Here is a 23,154-nt window from a genome sequence, read left to right as displayed (position 1 = left end):
ATCAAGTGCTTTTATTTTGGAGACCAGAGGCTCGTGCATTGTTGCACGCGATCCAAGTGACTTTGTTTTTTTTTCAGGTTTTGTTGGCAGGATGCACCTAAAACCACCCAGTAAACTCAGTAGGTTCTCTGCGCTCATTATCTCACTATAATATAAATGAGACGGATTCCGAGAGCCGCTTTTACATCCGCTTCAGCTTTACGCTGGGCTGTATCTACACATCTGGTCAGCATTGATGGAAAATCTGACTTTCAGTTTGCCACCACTGGGAGGACTGTAACTACAGTTCAACATGGCGGGTGGGAGCCCTGAAAAAACATCACAGAATCCATCACATAACAGTAGCAGGCAGGGAGACGGGGCTAACAGCATGTTTACATTACTTACAGTAAAAGATGCAGGAGTTTGTCATTTCCTCTCCCGATTGCGTCATGATAATGCACCCACCATTTTTTTCCTTAAAAGGGAAACCCCTAGACCCTGCTCCCTCCTTCCAGAGGGATGAAGGACTTTCAGAGCAGCACATAGGCTGGCTACTGCATCTGTTCAGATGCCCAGCAGTAACACCAAAAACAGGAGGATTATTAATGATGTAAATTAAGGTTCATCTTGTAGTTATCTGCTCTTTTTGATTTAATGTGCAAAACATGTCCATAAAAGTGCTTCCTCACCACATGCATGTCCTCAAAAAAAAAAAAAAAAGAAAGAAAGAAAAATGTAAAACATCTGGCTGCTGATTAGAAGCTGTAGATGCAATGCTGCACTTCAAAAATCAATTATAAATAAAGGACACGGACTGAATGCAAAGTATGGAATCATTTTAATTTTTGTTAAGTTCTCTTTTTTTTTTACAGTTGTAAATACACCAGAAAAACATACAAACAATCACTGCCGTAGTCTTTCTTGAGTACGATTTTGCAGTTCGGGTAATCTCTCATAGCTTCTGCCCACGTTAAGTATCATAAATATAAAAGTCTAGATATAAATACAGTCCATTGTGCTGGGTGAATCACCAAAAGCTGCCAATAGGGGGAGAAAATAAACCGGTTAATAATTATTTTTATCACTGGTCAGCAGAAAACTGTATTCATATGAGTAAGTATGTGTTTCACTGGGAGCGGGGTAGATATGAGGTGTTTTTCAAACTCAAAGCACAGGTCAAAAGTCAGAATGTAAAATCAACAGCATCTATAGGTCTGATGAGGAGCCTTGCTCAAGGACACTTTTGCGAGGCAGATGTGCTTTCAGCAATGGAAACTGCAAGATGCAACAAATCTTTGTTAAGGTTCGGTGATTAAATTGCAACACAAATGACAAAACTATAAAACACTCCCATAAAAGAGAGACAAACTATTAAAATAATGGTCCAATAATGGTCCAATATTAAAGTCGCAACTAATATTACAAATTATTACAGGGCACGATGAATCAGAACTCAAGACATGGAAACTGTTAGTGCACCTGAGTTGAGTATGTGATGATTTAACAATAAAACTGTAAAACCAGCCTGGGGAAAAATGTTAAAAGTGTTCTATTATTGTCTGTTTTATAGACATATGTATGGAAGTTTGGATTAAACACAAAAGAGTGTATGTGCAAATAAGCCCAGGCTTTATACTGCTATAAACACTCATTTTCTTACACTCTTGGCTCTGTGTGATGTCAGTGAGGGGTGAAATCACTGATATGATCACAGGAGGTCCAACCTTTTGCTAGTGAGGGGCAGCCAATCAGAAAAAGAGGCTGTCTTAAAGGGAGTGAGAATCAAAAGTGGATGAAGGGCTGCATCACAGCTCAGAATAAGACAAGCATTTTTTTAAACCATGAAGTCTGAGAAACTACTCGAAAATAAAAATATACAGGTGGGAAGGAGCATAACAGGTCATCACAGTTCCTCACCAACAATCAGTAATGTTGAAGAGAACCTCAGACTTATAAACACGCATCCCAGTGCAACTGAAATGAGATTATGGCAGTTTAGCCCATGAACTACTGTAAATTACACACACGTTTCCCACAGCATACTGCGTTACAGATCGCCTAATGCTTTCTTTACCTTCCGGGAAACAACCAAGTTAAACGTAAAATCAGAGAATCAAATTTTTTGTGAATAAGGTTAATTTCTATACGGCAGAGACCAGTAGAATGGCTGACATGAAGGCAGTTCAATCACATTCAACAGCCTATAAGTTTTAGGTATACCTCTGAGAAAAGCTAAAATGTAAACCGTGTAAAATTTACACGGTTTACATTAATGTAAATTTACACGGTTTTATGATGGGCTTGATTTACTAAATCAAGCCCATCATAAAATGCAGGTAAAGTTGTCTTGAGAAGTAATTAAAGATCTATAAATCATATCAAGCAATACACCAGCACACATTTCTTCCCCTTGATTAGGTTTCCTCTCACAATTAGTTTGCACCCTTTTGGATTTAAAAACACTGCGATCATCACATAACATACACTTAATTTATTATACCCATTCATTTTAGTAATGATGCTTTGTAATGCCTCACTGTGTAACCATTACGTCCAGTAAATGTTTGGAATACATGTTTATAGCACGCTGAAGGAAGACAGATATTCATCACAGTTATCAGTAAGAGACCCATGTAGCTATTGCACTGCAAACTCAAATTCTTATACATGTTGAATATTTTGGTTTTCTTCATCTTAATCGTACACTCCTCTTTATCTGATACATTCCTTGGTCCCATCTACTGCATCCCACCAAAGTTTTAAGTTCCCCCAGTTAACCTCCCAGTTGTCACCGTTTTAAAAGTGCAGCTTCAATGATGAGGACAGGTTTTTACATTAAAAATAAAGGCTCAGTAATAACGCCGACTTTGTGCTCCCAGTGTTTTCTTGGCTTTGATTTGTGGTCGGTTTTATCTGATCCCAGACCAGCTGTGGAGGTAGGAGGTCCAGCCTGAGCTCCGAGACCCAGACGCCTCCTCCTCACCTGCAGAGAGGAGACACAAGAACAGGTGGTTAGACATTAATGAGGTATTCTGGATGCTATAACCTGCAGCACTTCAGATAAGAGGAGATTAATTTAAAAAAAAGGGTTTTGTCTGAAGAAACAAAAAAAAAAAAAAAAAATCAAAGACAGGTTGTCGTTATGTGTTTTCTATTATGACTCAGCATGAAAATCACTGTGACGCTGCTCTGTAGAAAACACAGCAGAGACAAATTCTTGCAGTGGGGCCGTGCGCTCCTGTAAGTGAATTGGAAATGGTTTCTTTTTCAGGGTGGAATACAGCATACACCTTTAATGACTTGGCAGTTTCACTTTACCATCATAAAATGAGAATAAATTATTTTCAGAAATCACCAAGGCTCAAGACTGCCACGAGCTGGAAACTTGTGGAGAAATGTTTGTTGATATGTTTGGAAGTGTAAATGTGAGACTTTCAAACCTAAGACTACTGTGACAGCTGTCAAGCATGGTGGTGGTAGCATATATTAATATTAGTTGGAGTGTATGCATATATTTGAGTTTCCAAGTATAATTCTGGCCCTATGTGGATTAGAGAAAATCCAAGATAAGCTCAAACTTGTGCACCCAATTCTTGCTTTTAAATTAATTAAGAGAAATATACGGTACAATCATCCCTCACATTAACAAAAGAAAAATAAGAGCTCACATAAATCATTAAATGTCCAAAGTTCCCATAGAATTCTTTTCCATGAGGCGTGGATGCAAATTTCTGACCAAAAGATTTCTACACTTTAAATCATACATAATAACCTTTTGAACAGGTCATGCGGTGAATAAGATTTTTCTTTTTATAAATGCATGCAAACAAGGTTTACCCATTGCATACCTTGTGCAATGGCAGACAATTTGCTTTTCTCCTCTGGGCTGAGCTGCAGCATGGTGTGGATGACGGGCAACAGAGCCTGCCTCTCGCTGCCGGATCGCAGGAAGATGAACTGCAGGAGGACGTTCTTCAGGTACTCCAGGTTGGCCACACTCTTCTCCCTCTCCTGGTTTCGCTCAAGACGGCGAACTTCACTCTTCAACAGCTAGGAGGTAGAACATACAAGCGCTTTAAAATTTACAATATCCAAGCGTCCCTTCGGCTAATGCTAAACGGCAGGAAAATAAGCTAATGCACAATAGATTGTAGAGTCCATTTCAGGTTTAAAAAATAGGAATATAGGAGGTCAGCTCAGAGGTTTTAGTGATTACTAGTATATCGAAGAGATAACATTAAATTTGGTCCACGCTACTTTCCGTAAGCGAGCAACTTACGTCACATACAACAAGCATGGCGACGTCCTCTTGTCTACTGAATATGAAGCGTTGAACGCGAGTACAACAGCGACTTTTAAACCCGGACTGCAGCAGTTCTTGTGCGAAATAGCTTAAAAAACTACAGCGACAGACAAAGATGGGCTTCGAGCAGCTGCTGTGGTGTTACTCCAGGCGGTTTCGGTTCCGTAGCGTTCAGCTAAACCAGGTTGGAAACACGTCGTTGTCGGCGCACACTACGCCTCTCGGCAGCACGTCCTCCCGGTTTGGTGCTTCTCCCGGACTGTTGGGCGGCATATTTGCCCACACAGGCCCCCAGCTGGCCGTACGCCGGAGGATGTGCACCTCCACCCAGCCGCCCAGAGATGTCACCTTGTTCGAGCACGACAGGACCCGCTTCTTCCGGCTTCTCTCGATCTTCTGCGGCGGACAGTTCGTCTTCTGGACGTACTTGGCTCAATTCGCCTACACGGGGCTCAGAGACACGGGCGGCACTAAAGAGAAGGGGAGAACCAAGACGCCTAGCACTGCCACCACGGGTCTGGCGGGAATATGGAGCTTTGAGATGAACCTGGGTTCAAACACCTGGAGGTATGGTTTCACGCTGGGATGCCTGACAATAGGAGCAGGCATAGTGGTACTCGGGGCTCTGTTCTGTCGGCGCTCTGTCAGCAAAGTGGTTTTACACCAGGGTGGGAGGATGGTGACAGTCTGCACACAGTCACCTCTGGGACCAAGCCAAGGCAGGAGAATAACAGTCCCTCTGTCTCATGTAGCCTGCCACGCCCACAGGCAGGAGACCACTTCCTTTATTCCTCTAAGGGTCAAAGGGCACAAGTTCTATTTTCTTCTGGACAAAGAGGGGACTGTGAACAACGCCAAGCTGTTTGATATTACCGTTGGTGCATACAGGCCACTTTAAACACAGCTGCCACACCTGAAACAGCAGTCTACAGGTGTGTGCTCACGTGGCTGCCACACTAATATATCAGTGTGTTTTTCATCTGATCTGTACAATCCGAATTAATTAAATGATTGACAACAAATACTTGGCTCATTTAGTTCATTACATTGAAAACCTCACGCTTTTGACTCAGTATTATTATATAAATTTCCAAGAATTTAATATTTGAAGTAATGAACTGGAATTTTTATGTATATTGCACATTTCTTTACGTGTAAATGCAGTGTGCTTTACCTAAAAAGAAATTTTATAGGCCGATTAAAATCAGCCCCTGGAGAAAAGCCACAAAAGCCCTGGAAAAAACAGACCTCTGCAGGCCTGAATCCAGGACCTTCATGCTTTGAGGTGATATATAGCCAGTACACGACCGCGCTACCCGAAAAAAAGACGGGCAACAGACAACACAAATATAAGCATGAGTAAAAATACAGATATTTATCAGTAGAGAAGAACAAACTGTTAGAAACAGTTACCTTTAACGACTTTCTTAACAATGCACAGATCAGTAGCACATACAAGCATGACTAATTCTAACAGTTTTTCCACCAATAACCTCCTAAATAAAAGCTTATAGTAAGTAAGAGAGTTGAGCCTGAATTACAGCAATTCTGTATGTGCCTTATAAAGTGCTAGAAACCAGAGAACAGACCTTTTCCTTTAATAACACTTAATAAATATGGCATATTCTAATGTAATAAAACCTATAATGTAAATATACTAATACAATACAAAATAACTTTAAAGATGATCTTTATAACTCAGAATGTATGTAAAATAAATACTTAAAGTTAATCTACTTTTGACTGCTTTCTTATCCTCAGCGGGTCGATACAGTGGATATCTGCACGTTTGATTTGGCAGATTCTTTTTTAATTAAATGCTGAATGCCCTGCCCAACCTGAAAGGGGAGGTAAATAAGAAAGTAATCAGATGGTTTAAAATTATGCCATTCCTTCAGCTAACAGTAGTAGTAGTACAGCAAATGTAGGCAATGCGTTTGCTCTCGGTCTTGAAGAAACATCTTTCAGTGATTTTAATTGTATGTTTTTAAATCTTGCAAGTGGTTCGTTAATAAAGGGGATCATTCTCTTTGAGTTTTGTAACCAATGCTTAGGAGTAGGTCCTATTTATTATAGGGGATGTGTCAAATAGTAGATTTGCTAAGTGCGCAGGGGAGGCAACTTTAAAATAGACAACTTGTCTGGGTTATTAGGTCTCTAATTTAGTTTTGAGCAACAAAAAAAAAATGTTGTTTCTGTGTTTGTATAATTGAGGAAGTATACATACAGTGATCTGCTCCATGAGAATAGCGTTGGTAGCCTCAGTTTCATGCAGCAGGCTGTTCATGTGCTCCATGCTGCGGGTGGTTGTGTTCAGCTTTTCACTTAACTCTTCTTTGGTTGGCTCCACTGTCCACACAAATGGCTCTAGAGATATAACAAATGCCACATACAGGAGGTGATATAATACATTAAACTCTGTCACTACACAAAGTCTGCATCTATTCTTTTCCCCCAAACATAGTCATTCATTGTTCATTGTAACGCTCATCATTATATCTTGTTGAATAGGTCACATATGCAGTCCTTTTGGAAACTGAATGCGCTTTTTTTTTTTTTTTTGTGGACCTCTGCTTTCAAACACACCTTGTTTGGGTTCTGGATATGTGAGAAGCTGCTCCAGAGAGGGTAGGGATGTAGGAGCAGGGGAGAAGCTCTCAGTCTCAGTGGTCTCCATGCCCTCACCTTCCTCCCTGGCCATAGACTGCAGGTCGCTGAGGGCCACTGGTCCCACACCCACCTGGTTCTGGTCAGTGTTTCTGCGCTGTGGATCTGATGCCAGCGGTTTACGGCTGGACTGGACAGCAACTGAATCTGAGTGGGTGTAAAAGGTTGGAAGAAGAAGATTTGTGTGGGTCTTCTGGGCACATCAATACATTCATATTGAACAAGAGAGAAGGAGGAGGTTGGATTCAAGATGTGTCAAACAAGAATTAAAAAGAAAAAGAAAAAAAGACTTTCTGCTCATGGCCTTAAAATGTTTAAGTAAAATCCCTGGTGGAAAATAGTAAATAAATAAAGGAATTTAAAAGGGTTTCAACTGAAAGCAGCCTTCAGATCTTTTTTTAAGCATCTCTGGATTCTTATGTACAAACAAGTCCGATCACAGCAGCTGTGAGTTAGTGTCCTACTTCACTGTAACATGAGGGGGCACCAGACTACTCCAGGTCTTAACCAGTTCAGCTGGCATAAATGGTGACGTGGGAAGAGAAGGGTAGAGGGAAAAATGAGAAAACTTCAGAAGAATAGATTGTGATTAATGAACCTTAACTGATCCAAGAGGCCAGACTCGCTACCAATCCCCCTCACCTCGCCACCTCCCGTCAGGCTCTTTACTTCCCTTGTCATGTAGCCGACTGAGAGGAGCAAGAAGTCTACCTGCATACTGAACACGTTTCATAATAGTTCAAGTCCAGTAAACTCAAGAGCCCAACATATTTACCCAGTTCTAATCAACCAAATCATGACAACTGCCACTCAAAAGAGTGAAGCATACAGGAGTCCTGATTTAATAGTACATCAGGCTCTAATAGAAAGGTTTAAAGAAATCAATAAGGAAATAAAAGCATCTAATTTACAGGAAAGTAAACACCCTGGGGATCATATGTATATCTGAAAAATACTGAGCAGTGTTTCTGCAAAGCCATCACAACAGCCTGCAACAGAGGGAACAGCTGGAAAGGCTTAAACACTGACCGATTTCTAATTTATAAAAGACTTTTTTATGTGTGTGTCTATGTGCTGCTTGAAGGTTTGGATAAAAGATTAGACAAAATATGACAAAAGGCATATATAAATGTTACATCTGATTTATTAAAGAAAAAAAATACGAGGCCAGTAGTTTTATCTCCCGTCTGTCCGATAGGGCAGTAACGCATTTAATCTGGCGTGAAATTGAAGCATAGTGGTAAAAAGTGGCTCAAATATGACTTCAAATTAAGGTTAATATTGGCTCCAGTATCGAGTTAATCCTTGCATCCATGTGTGAGCCACTAATGATGAGTCTCTCCAGATGCCACAGTGAGCTGTTTGCCACACTGAGAGGTGGGGATAGAGCTGAGGAACCTTGCCAACACCTGGCGTCCTCAAGTGACAGAGAAGACACACACACACACACACACACACACACACACACACACACACACACACACACACACACACACACACACACACACACGCCTTTCCTAGTCACTACTGTGTGTGTTTCTGCTGTTTGACTCCAGCGGGCAGCTGTGTGGGAGGTGATGAATGAGCTTTCAATGCTGCTCTTCTGATAAACACACTGATGCCCTCTTCATGGTTTTCTTTCTGACTCACATCACTCCACTCATGTAGGAGAAGTGCAAGCACCATGGAAAACTAAAGCACTTGATGATTTCATTGATCTCTATATACCATACCTTTCATGTACTCCTTGAGTCTATTGCTGTCTGCTCTTTAGTAAAAGATAAAAATGTTACCTCACCTATTTGCTCTGTTACCTCTTGTAGGGAATCAGGTATTGGCTCAAGTTTACAACCCCACCCCCATGCTTACTGTTCTGGCTCTGCAGGGTAAAGAGCTGCTCCTCGACACGAGTCAGCTGGCCCTGCAGGGTCTCTACAGTGGCCCGGTGGTCATCCTGCAGCTTCCTTAGCTGCTCCCTGTAGGTCTGCCGCTGGGCCTCAACCTGGGAAGACAGGTCAGCCTGGGCCTGGGACAGGTCTGACCGCAGGGTCACGTTCTCTGACTGCAATGACAAAAGCCTGTAGGTGGACAGAGCAGGAAGAGAGTTTAGAAAGTGCTCCTTTAGGAGCGAATCAATATGAAATGCTACAGGTAAGTAAAAAAAAAAATAAAATAAAAATGGCGCAATCAGGTGTTCTCAGCATGTGCGATTATGTCTCCTGATTGCAAAATCAAATGCAAGGATGAACAGCTGAAAAGGCTAAAACGTGCTGCGTATCAACAACGTGACAGTACAATGAATTCCTGCCAAGACAAGATTAAAGAACAACATAAAAAATAAAAGTGTGTTCACCTCTCACGGAGCTCAGCTTCCTTGCTTACAGTTTCCTGAAGGATTTTATTGTGTCTCTCCAGAAGAGTGTCATGCTCAGTTTGGAGCTGCTGCAGCTCTGCTGCGCTGCTCTGGAGACTCTGCTGGCTCTCCACCAGTCGCGTCCTCAGCTGTTCCACCTGAGAGACCAACTGCTCCCTGAAAAACACACCACACGTTACTCTTACAGTGATATTTTCTTTTAGAAGGATGAAAATGAATGTAAATTATTTCTCATGTGGGATTTCTTGTAGGTTATACCGTGTCTTCAATAATTCAGCTTTGGTCATTGTAAATACACGGTGTTTGTGTTCAAAATCAATTATGTGCTGTGCATTTTGACATTTTGCATGTTATTTAAGTTTTCTTGATCACATCTGAACAACACTCTTTCCTAACCCTAACTCTGGGTGTACTTTGAGTTTTTCATGTGTTTAAAAGTCTCACATGGAGAGAGAAGCTTTAGAACAGCATCCTTAATCAATGCAGTAAGATTTGAATTCCTCTAATGTAAAGCCAACTGAATGTGTTACCATTAATTTCACATGCAATGATCTGCATCACACAGTCCGCCACTGGTTATATACATTTAACAGCTGTCTGTTATTACAGTCTTTGTAGACTTCTATCATTCTTGCATGCCTTTACCTCTCTAGTTTGCCAGAGTCTACTTCATTCTGGGTCGTCTTGCTCTTCTGCTGCTTGAGAACATTGTGGACTCGCACCTTGTAACTCTCAAACTCCTTGGTTGTTGCCTCAAGCTCAACCTGGAATCAATACAAAAGGTTAACAAGACGTATACGATTGACTTTCTAATATATTGTTGGTGAACAAATTTATTTTAGTGAGTCTTGTTAGAAAATCTAATAAAGAAAACTTTTGTTGTGTCTCACACATTTACAAAAATTGAGATTTCAATACCACAGCTTACATAAAACCAGTTTTTCACTGGATGAACAATGATGAAGACTGTCTTTTACAGAAAGAAAGCAATAACTTAACTTAAATTGCTCTAGGCAAACAACCCATTCACAAACCTCTCTTACTGTCTAAAAATGTAAAGGGGAAAAAGTAAAGACTGAGCCAGAGGTGGCAGCAGCTGACTAAAGCATTTATTTTACTGTCAGTCTTGGATGTCACCAAGCATTGGAGATTACAGGTAAATCAAGGTCAGATAGATAGTTGGTTGGTCGGGTATTTACCAGAAAGGACTAGTTTGCAGATTTTTGTTTCCTGTTGCAGGAATCTATGGTTATAAAGACTTACAGTTTCTAGATCTAATTACAGAAGTTTCTGTAAAGCTGTTTAACTGATCTGAGCCAAAGAATCTTCCTCCATTGACTTCAGATTAGTAGTATCACCTCAGTTAAATTCAATTAATTCAAATCAAATACATTTATTTGATTTATATAGCGCCAAATCACAACAACAGTTTCTACACGATACATGTAAGATATAAGATATAAGGTAAGGTAAGACCTTAAAATATTCTTAAAATAATCAATAAAATTAAAAACGTCATGCATAAATACATTACCCAGTTCTCGTTTGTGTTATACATATAGTGGAATCTTTTTTTTTCAGTGTTGGTGACCCAAAAATGAATAATTAAAAGTTTTTACCTTGAGCACTTTTCAAAAATTCTACATACTACAAAGATTTGTGGATTAATCAAAAAAAAATTCAGATATTAATAATAGAAGTAGTCATTAGTTGCAGACTCATATAACACTACTGAGCCTGAGCTGTAGAAGCCTTCGATTAATTTAATCAAAGCTGGACGGGTCTGACGTAGCTACAGCACCTGAAAATTTACAGTTAAGGTGTCCTTGAACGACTTCGGTGTCGTTATGGTTGAGTTATTATAGCGTAAACTGTCAATTCAACTGTTATAAGTGAAAAGTCAACACACGCACCTTGGCAGTGTCTCTTTCCTGCTGCAGACTCTGTATGCGTTGCTGCAGAGAGCTGCTGGTTCTCTGTTGTTGCTCCAACGCAGACTTCAGCTGCTCCTGCAGGCGATGGCGCTCGGCTGTCAGGTCACACACCTCAATCTAAATTCACAAACACAGGCTTTATTAAGTGCCACAGGTATGAAACAAATGGATTTCTACAGTTTATTGAAAGGGATAGTGCTAGGTGTGTTACCTTAGAGCTTTCTAGCTGCTGCTGGTTAGCCTCCAGCTCTCCTTTCAGAGAGGCCTGCAGCACCATGAGTGAGCTTTCCTGCAAACATGCACACGGAATATTTAAATACATACAACCAAATAGGAAAGCACACAAATGACTAAGAATTCCCAATAACTTCAAGGCCCCCCTCCAGTCATGTCCACACATGGCTGCATAACACTATTTACATTCATCAAGAAGCAACATTACACACATTCATAAGAAATCCTTGGAGACACACCTCAAATACACACAGACACACACAGACCTGTTTCTTGGCATCAGCCAGGTCCTTCTTGGTCTTCACCAGCAGCTGTTTTATCTTAGCGTTTTTCTCCTCCCCCTGGTCCAGCTGGGACTTCAAAGACTCTGATGACACAATTGCACATTTGAATGGGCATGTGCACACACACAAACAGCATAATTTCTGAACTGCAGTCTTCTTATTTTTCTAGTATTTTGCTGTCATTATGGAGCTTGACAGCATGAAGCAACTAAAGGAGGAATGAAAAAAACAAGCTCTAACATTTCCTAAATAATGATCCTACTGATCCCATGTACTGGCACACAGATACACAGGGCTATGCAAAAGTAATAGATGTTTCAGGTCAGTGAAAGCAGGTGTGTGCTGCTAATATAGAACATAAATAAAACTGAAGTTTTGCTTTCACCGAGCAAAATTTCAATTAAAGATTATTATACGGTGCAACATTAAATACATTTGGATTGTATTATTCTGTGTGCCAGTCACTGAACTTGTTATCATACCAATTTCCTGTTTGAGCACTTCTTCCTTCAGGTTGAGGCTGTTTATCTGACCCTTTAGCTCCTCAACACACTCATCTTTTTCTGATAGTTTGGTGTTGAGTTCTTTAACCAGACGTTCATAGTCGGCCATCTCCATGTCCAACAGAGAGCTCTGCTGTGCTTCCTGCAGGGAGAATCAACGTATTACAGCTTTAAACGGAGCACAGCTAAGACTCATCTTCAAGTCCATTTATCTGAAACTCTGGATTTCCTCCTCTCTACATTTAATTGAATTATGCTGACTATATTGTGCAGTTAGTATTTTGGAAACTTGGTCAGCTGAAGAAAGTGGATGAAATAATCTACACACACATTGTTTTCTTAAAGAAAAGTAAGGATCTAACTTTTTAAAGTCCTAAAATCTAGTTAAATTAAATAATTACAATCACAACCACACAATACAATCCCTCATCTTCCTTAAATTACCATTGAACTAACATCTACATATTTCTGCTGCACTTAAAACATGCTTGTTTACTGATCTAAAACTGCCAAAATGAGATAAAAAAAAAAAACCTTTATAAGCATTTAATTGTCTTTCTACTATCAGTATCATCCTGAAAAATCCAATCTTTGTGTTCACATGACGTAGGCACCTCCTGGCAGCTTTCATGTACACCTCTATACTATGTAGGTCTCCACTAATGGAAAAGTAACAGCGGTCCCTGTACTGTGGGCTAGAATTACTCTCCTTCTCTTCATCAGGTGCTGCTGTAGCTGCAGGCCGGCCATCACCAGCTCAGTCGCTTGACTGGATCGGCCCTCTGAGACGCGCTAGTGTCTGAGAAGCACTTGTGTGTTATTTGTGTGTGTGTACCTTGCGTAGCTGCTCCAGCTCCTGGGCAGTCTGCTGAGACTGCTGCTGCTGCTTGCGGAGCTGGGCTGTCAGCTCTTCTGCCTCCTTCATGGCAGATGACAAATCCTAGAGAGGCAAGCAAGTGCACATGGCGGGGAGGGGGGGGGGGTATATTTAAATGTAATACAGATTACATATTATAAAAATAAATTCACCGTGCATGGCTGTTTTTATGATTATTTAAAAACATAAAACATAGAGTAGTTGCTTGCACAAAAGAGGGAGATGACATCCATCTCTCTTCATTTCTACCTTTATCTTTTGCTCTTTTATTGATCTCTCGGCCAGCAGGTCTCTTTCCAAATTTGCTGACTGCCTTTGCATCTCCTGATTCTTGGTCTCTAACTGTTTCAATGTGCTCCTCATGGTTTCCATACCAGCCAGAAGGTCCTCCTTCTCACTGCTCAGTGTCTCACTCTGAAAACAAAAAAAAGACTTGTTTATTGCCGCTGTCAGGTGAGTGTGCAGTGATACTCTTGAGGAAATCTGGTGTATTCTCATTTGATTTATTGCTCATAATCTGTCAGCTTTAGTGACTCTACAGTGTGAACTTCATTCTGGTTTCAGTTTACTGTGTCAGTTAAGAACCGCAGGAAACAAAAAGGATGATTTACAAAGAGGAAAGCTGTCTTACATATTTTGTAGTCAACATTCTCATTTATAAATACACCAGTTGGCACGTGACACCTAAAAAAATAAAAATAAAAAAATCATTCATGCAAATCTGACAGTAGCAGGCTCTATGGGCTTCCTGTGCAGCAGCTCTCTCCCATCATCTGTCAGCCAAACAGTGAAACTATGATTGGTAAACAGAGATGCCCAGACGTACTCTGAGATCACCGACTAGCTCCAGTCTTCGCGCTTCCCCTGAGATCCATGAGCGCACACAAGACTAAGCCTGTGCTTCAGAAAATGGTGTTTCAGTACTGCACGCAGCAGATGGAAGCTACAGCCCGCTCCATTTACCTGCCTCTTTTTCTCTCATTGGAGAGAAACAGTTATGAGCTTGGGGAAAAGAGTACATATAAAAACAATTTCTCCCTAGCTCACCCAGTCACATCTGATGGGCTATTTGTGGGCGCCGGGCTGTCAGATATAGCTGGGTAAAGTGTTGTCGGCTAAAACGACTCCCTCTAAATCATACAGAAACTGAATTATGGGGTAAGTATTGAAGAAATGTATTACTGGACAAAATCCCCTGCTTTGATTTAGTGGAGGCCGAGAGTTTGTGTGTGTGTGTGTGTTGTCGTGCATGAGACTGAATGTGTGTCTGTGTTACCTGTGTGACAGCACTGCTGAGTCGTTTGGTCAGCTCAGCAATCTGTCTCTCTGCCGCCTCCACCTTCTCCCTCTCCTTATCCAGTTGCTCTGTCTGCTTGTCGTAATCTATCTGCAGGTTCTAAACACAAAACACACACACGCACGCACACAAACAAGTCTTCAATATTCATTACTGGAAACCTGATGAACAGCTCAGTGAAGGTAAACACTATGCATCTCAGTTATCAGCTGCATTTACATTTGAACGTGGGACAAACCTCTCATTAGACACAACACAGTGGTTTTACTCTTTAATGGAGACACAGTCATAAAGCAAAGTGCAATCTGGGGGCTGTTTATGAAGACCACTGGGAGCAATGTCTCACACAAAGTCTTTTTTTAAAGTGAGCGTGCCTCTACTTGCCAATTAGAAAGATTTTTGTATTAGTAATGCATGAAACTAATTAAATGCACAATGGAATCTGTCAAGTTTATTCTGCTTTAATTCATGCTATGCTTTTATTTTGATGAAAAGCTAATGACATAAAAAGGTCCATGCGAAGCAGTAACATCTGATACACCCGGATACAAACCTAATAGTTCTGCCAATTTCAAACAGCCATTGAGAAAAAGAGCCACAGTGTAAACATTCTTCACTGTGGCGTCTCTGTTCTGACACGTCTGACATCATAATCCCGAGAGGAAAACAAACGTTTTTCCACTTGGAAATTTCAGTTTCATGAAAGTCCCACTACAGGATCCTAGTGTCTTCAAGTAATATAGACAGTATCTAACATGCAAACAACAGATGCCTTACTTACACCCTTTATCTTAACTGTTTGGAAGTCAGGCCTATTAGAAACAGTGCAGGATTCTTCTTGCAGGTACTGTAGCAAGAACATGTTTGTGAAGCCTTCCCAATTACAAGTATTTCACCAGTGCTGGCTTATAAAATGTGCCTAAAAATTACTCTTATAGACAAACAGCCTGCAACGCAAATCATTACAGTGTAAAACTGTATATGTGTTATTACTTTATTTAAATGCTGTTTTTCAATCATTTTGATCAGTATCAAATTAAAAATTAAAGACTAGGGGGAACCAGGGATTGAACCACCAACCTTCCAATCAATAGATGACCCTATTTTATAAGCAGGAAAGTCAGAAATCCCAGTAACTCCAAAGTGCACCTATATTTCATTAGAAACTTCTCCAGAAAATAAGCCAAAGATTTTCTTTCTCTAGTGAATACATTATGCTTGTTAACTGATTGAATCAATGGTGCTGTATTAATGGAGTCAACCTTGAAAGATTATCCCTCAGCTTCACTGTCAGGTCAATTACTCAGAAACAAGCAGAATCACTACGCATGTTAAAATATATATTCTCACTACGTAACACGCTAAAATCTAGAGCTTGTTGGTGAGCTGATAAATTAAAACTTTGAATACCAAAATATGTTGAGGGTACTGCATCCAATGAGAAAGAAAAAAAAGTGGCTTCCTGGAGTTATAACGCTCTACTTATATAAGAAAATACAAATTTCTGCTTTGCATTTACTTGTGAAAGTATGGGCTGTTTTAAAAAGTTTGCTGAATTCGAGTGTGATGCTGTAACAGGATGCTGTCTTAGATATTCTATGATCCACTTTGAAATACTGCCACTGAGAGCGTTACTGTTTAGGAAGTGTCAGCCACATAAAGTTACAGAGCAGATTTATCGAATCCAGATACTGAGTTACTTCAGTAGCTGCAGAGCTCCAAACCTCCTCTGGGATTAAAATCAGCACAAAAACTGTGGGCCAGGAGCTTCATGCCATGGTTTTCATGGCATTAAACTCCCGTAGGCATTAATATGTAGTTGTCCCAGTCTTTTACGTTTGTATAGTAAGAAGACAAAACTGTGATAATTCACATACTTTGTGCACTACTTCATGCAAACTATTTTCCTTTGTATGCTACAAGTCTTTTCCAACCCAAGATTCCTACCTTGTAGCCTTCAGCACCATGGATGATATCTTTCATAGAGCTGTTCACTTTCTCCCTCTCTGCTTTCAGTGATTCTATTTCCTCCTTCAGGGTTATAACCTGAAAAACAGACAAACAAAAAACCCCACCGAGCATTCATTTACTGGCAAAAAATATACTGATTATTCATGTTTACATGAATCTGTAAAACAAGAGAATGTTGTGGAGTTCTCCTAAGGATCAGTATGGAGTGCAAGTTTTCTACCACAATGTTTGCTATTTAGAGAAATCTAAAGCTTTTCATTATAGCCTTATTGTCTGTGTTGGTAAATGATAACATTCTTCATTCTTCACAGTACCTCTTTCTTACTGGCATCCAGCTCCTTCTTTGCTTTGACAGCGACTGCCTTGATTTTATTCATTTTCTCGTCCTTTTCTTTTTTTTCTTTCTCCAAAAGAGCTGCAGGAAGTTAAAACAAAGAAGAATATGATTCATCAAAAGTCCGGGAAAGTATCTTTGGTTCTTTTCTGCATGATAACTTGTAGATTAGATTGCTTTTATAAATAGCATGAAGAGAAATCATCTTCACACCTATTTTCTCTGCAGTCTCATTCGATTTATTCTCCTCAGAGGACGCAGACTGTTCTGGAGACTCCTGAGAGGGTGACTGAGGAAAAAGAGAGAATGTTAGAAAGAGCACAAAAACAAATTGTCATAGTAACAGTTCTTTTTCCCCTCACAGATGCATTAGTGCTAGTGTGGAGAAGCACTTACTCTCCCCATTTGCAGAAAATAAACACACATCACGTGCTCCACTCACCTGGATAGAAGCCATTTCGGTCCTCAGCTGCGATATGAGTGAATCCTTTTCTGTCAGCTGCTCTTTGAGCTCTCTGCTCTTTTTCTCCATGATCTCCACCTTTCTCACTATTTCCTCCCTCTCTTCCTCCTCCTTGGTCATGAGAGAAATTTGAGCTTGCAGTTTCTCATTCTCCTCGATGATCTTCTCATTGACTGATTTCATATCCTGCAGGTCTTTCTGGAGACCCTCAGTATCTTTCACCACCTCCTCTATGTTGGTTCTCAACATGTTTCTTTCTTGTTCCAGGTCTTTGATGTGGGCCTTGAGCTCTGTTTGCACCTCCTCAAATGTTCTCTCCCCTTGAGCTTCTTCAAGGCTGCTTCTCAACAGGGCCCTCTCCTTCTCCAGCTCATCAACCCGTGCTTGGAGGTCTTTGACTTCTCTCATGGACTCTTGGAGTTCTTCACCCAGATTTTCCTCCATTACTCCAAGAAAACCAGAGATTCGTTCTGCCTCTGTTTTCATTGAATTCAGCCTTGCTTCTTGTTCTTGCTTTTCAGATGTCTCCTGGTTCAGCTGAGCTTCCAGGGCTGCTAGCTTAGAGTCTAAGAGCTCCCTCTCTTCCTGAGCTTTGGAAAGCCTTGAGAGAGCCTCTTCCATTTTCTGCTGGAGATCAGACTTTTCAGTGTAAAGCTCTTTTATAGTCAGCTCTAAAGTGGAAACTGTCTGTTCAGATCTCACAAACTCCTCTTTTAGGCTTCCCTCTAACTTTTCTCTCTCCTCGTTTAAACGTTTCACTTTATCCTCAGTTTCTGTTTTCAGGCTTTTCAGCTCCGTCTCTTTTTCCTCTCTTAGCAAAAGCACCTCCTTTTCTTTCTCCTCCTGTAGCCTCTCAATTTCTTTTGTTCTCTCATTATTGAGCTTTTGCATTTCCTCTTCTTTGATCTTCAGCAGGTGTTGCATTTTGTCTCGCTCTTCAGTCAGTGTTTCGACCCTTTTGTTCAGATCTTGAGTCATGTTCTCCTTTATCTCTAGCTGGGATATGATCTCCTCATTCTGCCTAGTAACGTCCTCCAACGACTGTTTCACTTCGCAGGCTGAAGACATTTGCTCTTCACCTTGAGAGCTCTCAAGCTTCAGTTTCAGGTCTTGCATATCCCCCATCAGAGCATTCTTCTCATCTGTAGCTTCTCTCACCTTCTCCAGCAGTTCATCCCTCTCCTTGTTGAGCTGTTCCACCTTCTCATTAAGGTCTCGTATATTATTAGCTGCCTGTTCCTTCATGGCTTTGTACTGTACGATAAAATCATTTGTCTTCTCTCCCAATTCTGTCTCAAAACTCTGAAGTATGCCCCTCATATGGTGGCACTCGGCCTGGGCAGAGTCTCGCTCTTTGGTTAAGGCCTCACATTTTGTCCTCAGCTCCTGGTTTAGTTTCTGCTGCTCCTCCTCTGGACTCTGAGAGTTTTGCTCTTTGGCTAGACTGGTCACAGACTCTTCAGCTTCTCTGAGGACACCTTGCTGATCAGGATCTTGGGTCACTGAAGCTTCAGCAGAAGCACTGTCCTTGAGCGTCTGCAGCTCATTAATTTTGAACTCCAGTTCTTCTCTTTCTATTTGAAACTCTTCTTTAACCCTCTCCAGCTCTGCCTCGAGCTCACCCTTCACATTACTAAGCAGGGTCATCTCATCCTGTAACATGGTGTTCTGGGCTTGAACATCATCCAGTGTCGCTTTTAGTCTTCCCGTCTCTGTCTCCTCTCCATCACCATGGCTCGAGTCACCCTGACTGCAGCCAGACAGCTCCAGCATTTTGGCGATCCCCGAACCACGGGCAGCTTCTTCATCTTCCTCCTGCACATCCTGCAGGTAGCTATCTGGAAATATAACAGTAATATTTTGATTTAATTGAAACTGAATTTAAAGAAAAAAAAGGAAAACACAATATTAATACTTTGATACCAGAACAGACTTAACTAAAAAGAGCTTTTTTACCTTTGAGTGCAAGCTGCTCAGTTAGCTCCTCTTGGAGCAACAAGAGACGTTCCCTCTCAATCTCGTAGTCCTCTTCTAGAGTCCTCATTTCCTCTTCGTGCTGCAGACTCTTCTGAGCCAGCTCCTCCTTCAAGTTCTCCACCTCTTGCTGGGCCAGTGTCAACTCCTTTTGGTGGTTCTCCTGGATCTCAAGAACCTCCTGAGAATTTCGCTCTTGCATTGTTTGCAGTTCAGCTCGAAGGGTCTCCAGCTGAGCTTCTAAGCAACGTCGGACTTCCTCTGCACTCTCTTTTGCACTAGCAAGATCTGCTTGGCGCTCCCTCTCTCTTTCACTCTCCCGTTCTCTGTCACGCTCCTCTCGCTCTTTTAGTAATTTCTGGAAATGAGACACCTCTTCTTGGTGTTTGCTGGTGCACTCCTCAATGCTGCTCTCTAGGGCTTTGATCTTCTTTTGGTGCTCTCCTATCGCCCGGTCAAACTCACCTTGCAGCGCTGCCAGATCATCCTGCAACAAACAGCATATGTGTTTTAAGAAGATCTGGTTACAATAACAAAATACATTTATTAGACTGCATAAATGTCAAAGTGTGTTCAAATAAACCCGTTTGAGTTTCTCTGAACACAAACCTGAATGTGTAATCAGGCTTACACATCATACAGCGGTGTGAGTGTTATCTTTCACCTTGGCTTGCTGTTTAGTCTTCTCTAGTTCTTTACGAGACACTGCAAGACTTTGCTGAGTTTCCGCCTTTTCCAGCAGCACCACATCCATCCTCTCAGTCAGCTCCTGTTACACACAAATAAACAATTCACGTAACGCAGTATGAAAATGAAGTACTGCATGTTAACAGAAGAAGCTTTTAGCAAACATGCAAACCTGTATCAAAGAGTCATCTGAACTGCTGTTGTTGCTGCTTTTGGATTGCTGTTTCAGGGCTTCAACTTCTTTTTCCAAATCTAAGAAGACAAATAAACAAACTCATGACATAAACTTGTATAGTACTGGCACAACACATACACAGGATGAATGTGTAATGATACCTGTACATCTGCTCTTTATCTTCTGCATGGCAGCTACCTGCTTTTTTGCATACTTGATGAGATCATCTTTAGAGAGCGTGTCCAGCTTAAAATAAGACACAAAGTTAAAAGGAGGCTAAAATATCTTTACCAAAACATCTCTAACAAAACAGAAAAAAATCCAGCTGAAGAGTGTTGATACATATAACTCTTATGTGTAAGTCGTAACAGTATGCAGGACAGTAATGACAAATTAAAGGAATAGAATAGGTTGAATTCTCTGGGAATCAAAGGGGGCTGTCAAGGTTTTCCTATAATTTCTCACAAGCCTGTAGACAGCTGAAGTACAGTACCTTTGACTTGGGTGTGCTTGCTGCTGATGGAGTCGCAGACTCAGCTCCGGTACCACCAGGGTCCTTTTTTTTTAATAAAAGAAAAATATGAAAAAAATGTTTTGTTTTTATGATCAACTCCAGATTTATTCCACAAAGGTCGCATAATATTTCCTTTGAATTTTACTTTAATGTCCTTTTTTACCAAAAGTCTACCTCTGGTGGCGTACGTTTACAACATTTTATGATTAATTACGGACTTATTGTCAATTCGGCAAAGAAACTAAGCAGAAGAATTTTTACTGAAACTGTGTAAGCAAAGTTAGTTAAGTATCACCAGGTAACGTCTCGATATTAAGCACATTTAAAATTCATGGTTGTTACAGTAGGACTACTGCAGGTGACTTTTACTGTTACCAGCACAGTTCATCGTGATAATTAACTATGCATTACAACAACAGCTATTAAGAAACAGACGCACATACACACACACACACACATATATATATATATATATATTGCTAACCTCGAGGTACACATCATTACTATCTGTGAGACTAGCTAACGCTAACCCCTCCACATTGATCATTTACCTCCATCCCAGCTTTTCGGACTTTTTACTGCTTCTCAATCGTCTGACAAGCTCAGAGAGATTGCCGGGAACCTGACCGGACAAAGTCGAATCGATTTCCAAAGTATTTTACGATTCGTCACAGATTAAACACGGAAAACATCTCCTCTGTTATGGTTTTGAGTTAACAAGCTAAAGCACACGCTTCCGCATTCGTCAACCAGGTGACGTCGGTATAGTTGACGTCACAACTTTAAACACAGACACTGGCAATCACCAATAATTTAACATTGAAGAAAAAAGTTAACTATCTATTTTCAGCGTAGAGACAACAAACGATGTATTATTGATACATTTCTAACTGTTACATTGTTTCCAAGTTGTGATGATTAGTACTTTGAGTCTTATAAATTCATAACAAATAAAAACATGTCAGCAGCTAAACTTTATAACGAACTGCCCCCCATATGCCTTAATAATAATAATAATAATTTACATAAAATGTTTGAAGCATTTAATTCAAATTAAATTTAGTTTTTAAAAAAAAGAAAAGAAAAAAGAGCATAACAGTAGTATAAGTTATACTGATCCTGGCTGATCATTGAACATTTGCTATGTTCATATTTAATTTATTTATATCTAATTACATTATTTACCAACTGGAATTTGAGTTTCTGCATCTCACTTTCACCAGCTCAGCACATCTGTCTTTTAAATCAGAGCCTTTTGCATTCTCTGAGTTGTGCACAGACTGAATTCCTGTTCACTTTCATCTGTTAGATACAGCTCGGATTTTTAAAATGTGGAAAAGGCAAAAACTGAAAATAATTTAGGTAATAACTTAATTACATACTGATTATGGTAAATAGTTTTAAATGGCTACATAGATGTGATGTCTATCTGGGTATGTTATATGGCAGCAAAACCTGTAATTAACTGCTGGCCTGATGTCTGAGAGGAGAAATAGTAAGTAGCTGCCTGCAGCAGGGCTTTCAGCATTTAATAAATTATTAACAGAATTTAGTATTATGGTCAAGAAAGATTTTATTCCACTGTAAAAGTAAAATACAACTGCTGTTTATTATACACATAGGCTATATCAAAGCCACTCGATCTAGCCGTAGAGTGAACAGATACCAACAAACTACATGAGGCAAAGTGTATGTTTGCATGGGACAAGGCAGGATGGGGTAGAATCAAATTTTGATATATAATTTAAGAGATTAAGACAAGGAAACTATGCAGGTCATAAGTTTGGGATTTGGAAAATACAGGGATATTCTGTTATATTTATTTAAATTAAATGGTTCAGACTTTTATTGATGGGCTTTCTGCCATCCTGTATTTGGCTTTTGTATTGCAACATCTGTTTAAACAGTTTACAGTTATTTCATCTGCTGTTCTCTCTGTTAATCATCTTTGGGTTTCACGGACCATCCATAGATTTGCAAATCTCTTTTTTAGACACATTTTTGTTTTTACTGAAATCATTTGTTCTGCAGTCCCACTAAAGAGGAATACCTTATGAACCTATAGAAAACACATGCCAGTAAGACAAATTTAAAAAACAAAAACAAAAAGCATGACTGCATAAGAAATATTCAGGAAGAAATAGGCAATATAGATTGTGGAGTCAAAGGCTATAGGAGTTGGATGCATACTATAGCTGAGATCCTAAAAAGGAGAGACTTTTTTTTACTGTGTGTGCAAGCCATAAAATCATCCCAAAGCTGTCTGATACTACAATGATATTTTTGGGACTGCTATAGAGAGGTTGGGGGGTATCTGCCCTCCTGCTGACATCAGGGCTGTCATAAACCCAGTGGAGAGCCTAGCTCTGTTTCAGTATTCCAATCACGCGAGGTCCAGTTTTATCTGTTGAATATGGAGAGCGTCTGTTTTGACACAAGTGATAGAAGCACTGACGGAAGCAACTTAGCAAGATGCCTCTCATCCTGACAAGGCTGAGATGCTCCGAGCAGGGGGGTGCAGAGACTCTGCCGACTCCCTGTCTCATCTGGAAGAGACCCATCTCTACCTTCCACCCCGCCT

General features: G+C 40.4%; 2 protein-coding genes across 2 annotated transcripts; one reads left to right on the top strand and one right to left on the bottom strand.

Moving 5' to 3' along the window:
• Positions 1-805: 805 nt before the first annotated feature.
• gcc2 (GRIP and coiled-coil domain containing 2) lies at positions 806-21,316 on the bottom strand. The gene is made up of 24 exons (XM_085384135.1): positions 21,125-21,316; positions 20,553-20,615; positions 20,221-20,305; positions 20,057-20,136; positions 19,862-19,966; positions 19,180-19,684; positions 17,203-19,061; positions 16,974-17,049; positions 16,741-16,841; positions 16,403-16,501; positions 14,435-14,554; positions 13,408-13,572; positions 13,117-13,221; positions 12,261-12,423; positions 11,761-11,861; positions 11,472-11,549; positions 11,240-11,377; positions 9,972-10,090; positions 9,306-9,482; positions 8,822-9,030; positions 6,872-7,099; positions 6,513-6,652; positions 3,831-4,032; positions 806-2,965 (listed from the first exon to the last, which is right to left on the bottom strand). Exons 1-24 carry the CDS (start codon positions 21,128-21,130, stop codon positions 2,892-2,894), a joined length of 4,998 nt encoding a protein of 1,665 aa, XP_085240261.1. The 5' UTR covers positions 21,131-21,316; the 3' UTR covers positions 806-2,891.
• Positions 4,262-5,307, top strand: tmem223 (transmembrane protein 223). Its single transcript, XM_085384136.1, has one exon. The coding sequence runs from the start codon at positions 4,401-4,403 to the stop codon at positions 5,181-5,183; it is 783 nt and encodes a 260-aa protein (XP_085240262.1). The 5' UTR covers positions 4,262-4,400; the 3' UTR covers positions 5,184-5,307.
• Positions 21,317-23,154: the final 1,838 nt, after the last annotated feature.

The sequence above is a fragment of the Rhamphochromis longiceps genome, linkage group LG16 (assembly GCF_057381845.1).
Source record: "Rhamphochromis longiceps isolate RC_006_pf linkage group LG16, R_longiceps_female_GT1.1, whole genome shotgun sequence".
In the NCBI taxonomy this organism is placed as follows: domain Eukaryota; kingdom Metazoa; phylum Chordata; class Actinopteri; order Cichliformes; family Cichlidae; genus Rhamphochromis; species Rhamphochromis longiceps.
Note: the sequence above shows the minus strand (reverse complement) of the source record. Positions and strands in the feature narration are given on the sequence as shown.

Excerpts from the sequence above, each read along its gene's own strand:
- tmem223 (XM_085384136.1), top strand. The coding sequence starts at position 4,401 with ATGGGCTTCGAGCAGCTGCTGTGGTGTTACTCCAGGCGGTTTCGGTTC.
- gcc2 (XM_085384135.1), bottom strand. Across the intron at positions 12,424-13,116 it reads AGCTGGAGCAGCTACGCAAG|GAAGCACAGCAGAGCTCTCT; the intron begins GTACACACACAC and ends TTCTCCCTGCAG. Across the intron at positions 4,033-6,512 it reads TTCTCATGGAGCAGATCACT|CTGTTGAAGAGTGAAGTTCG; the intron begins GTATGTATACTT and ends TCTACCTCCTAG.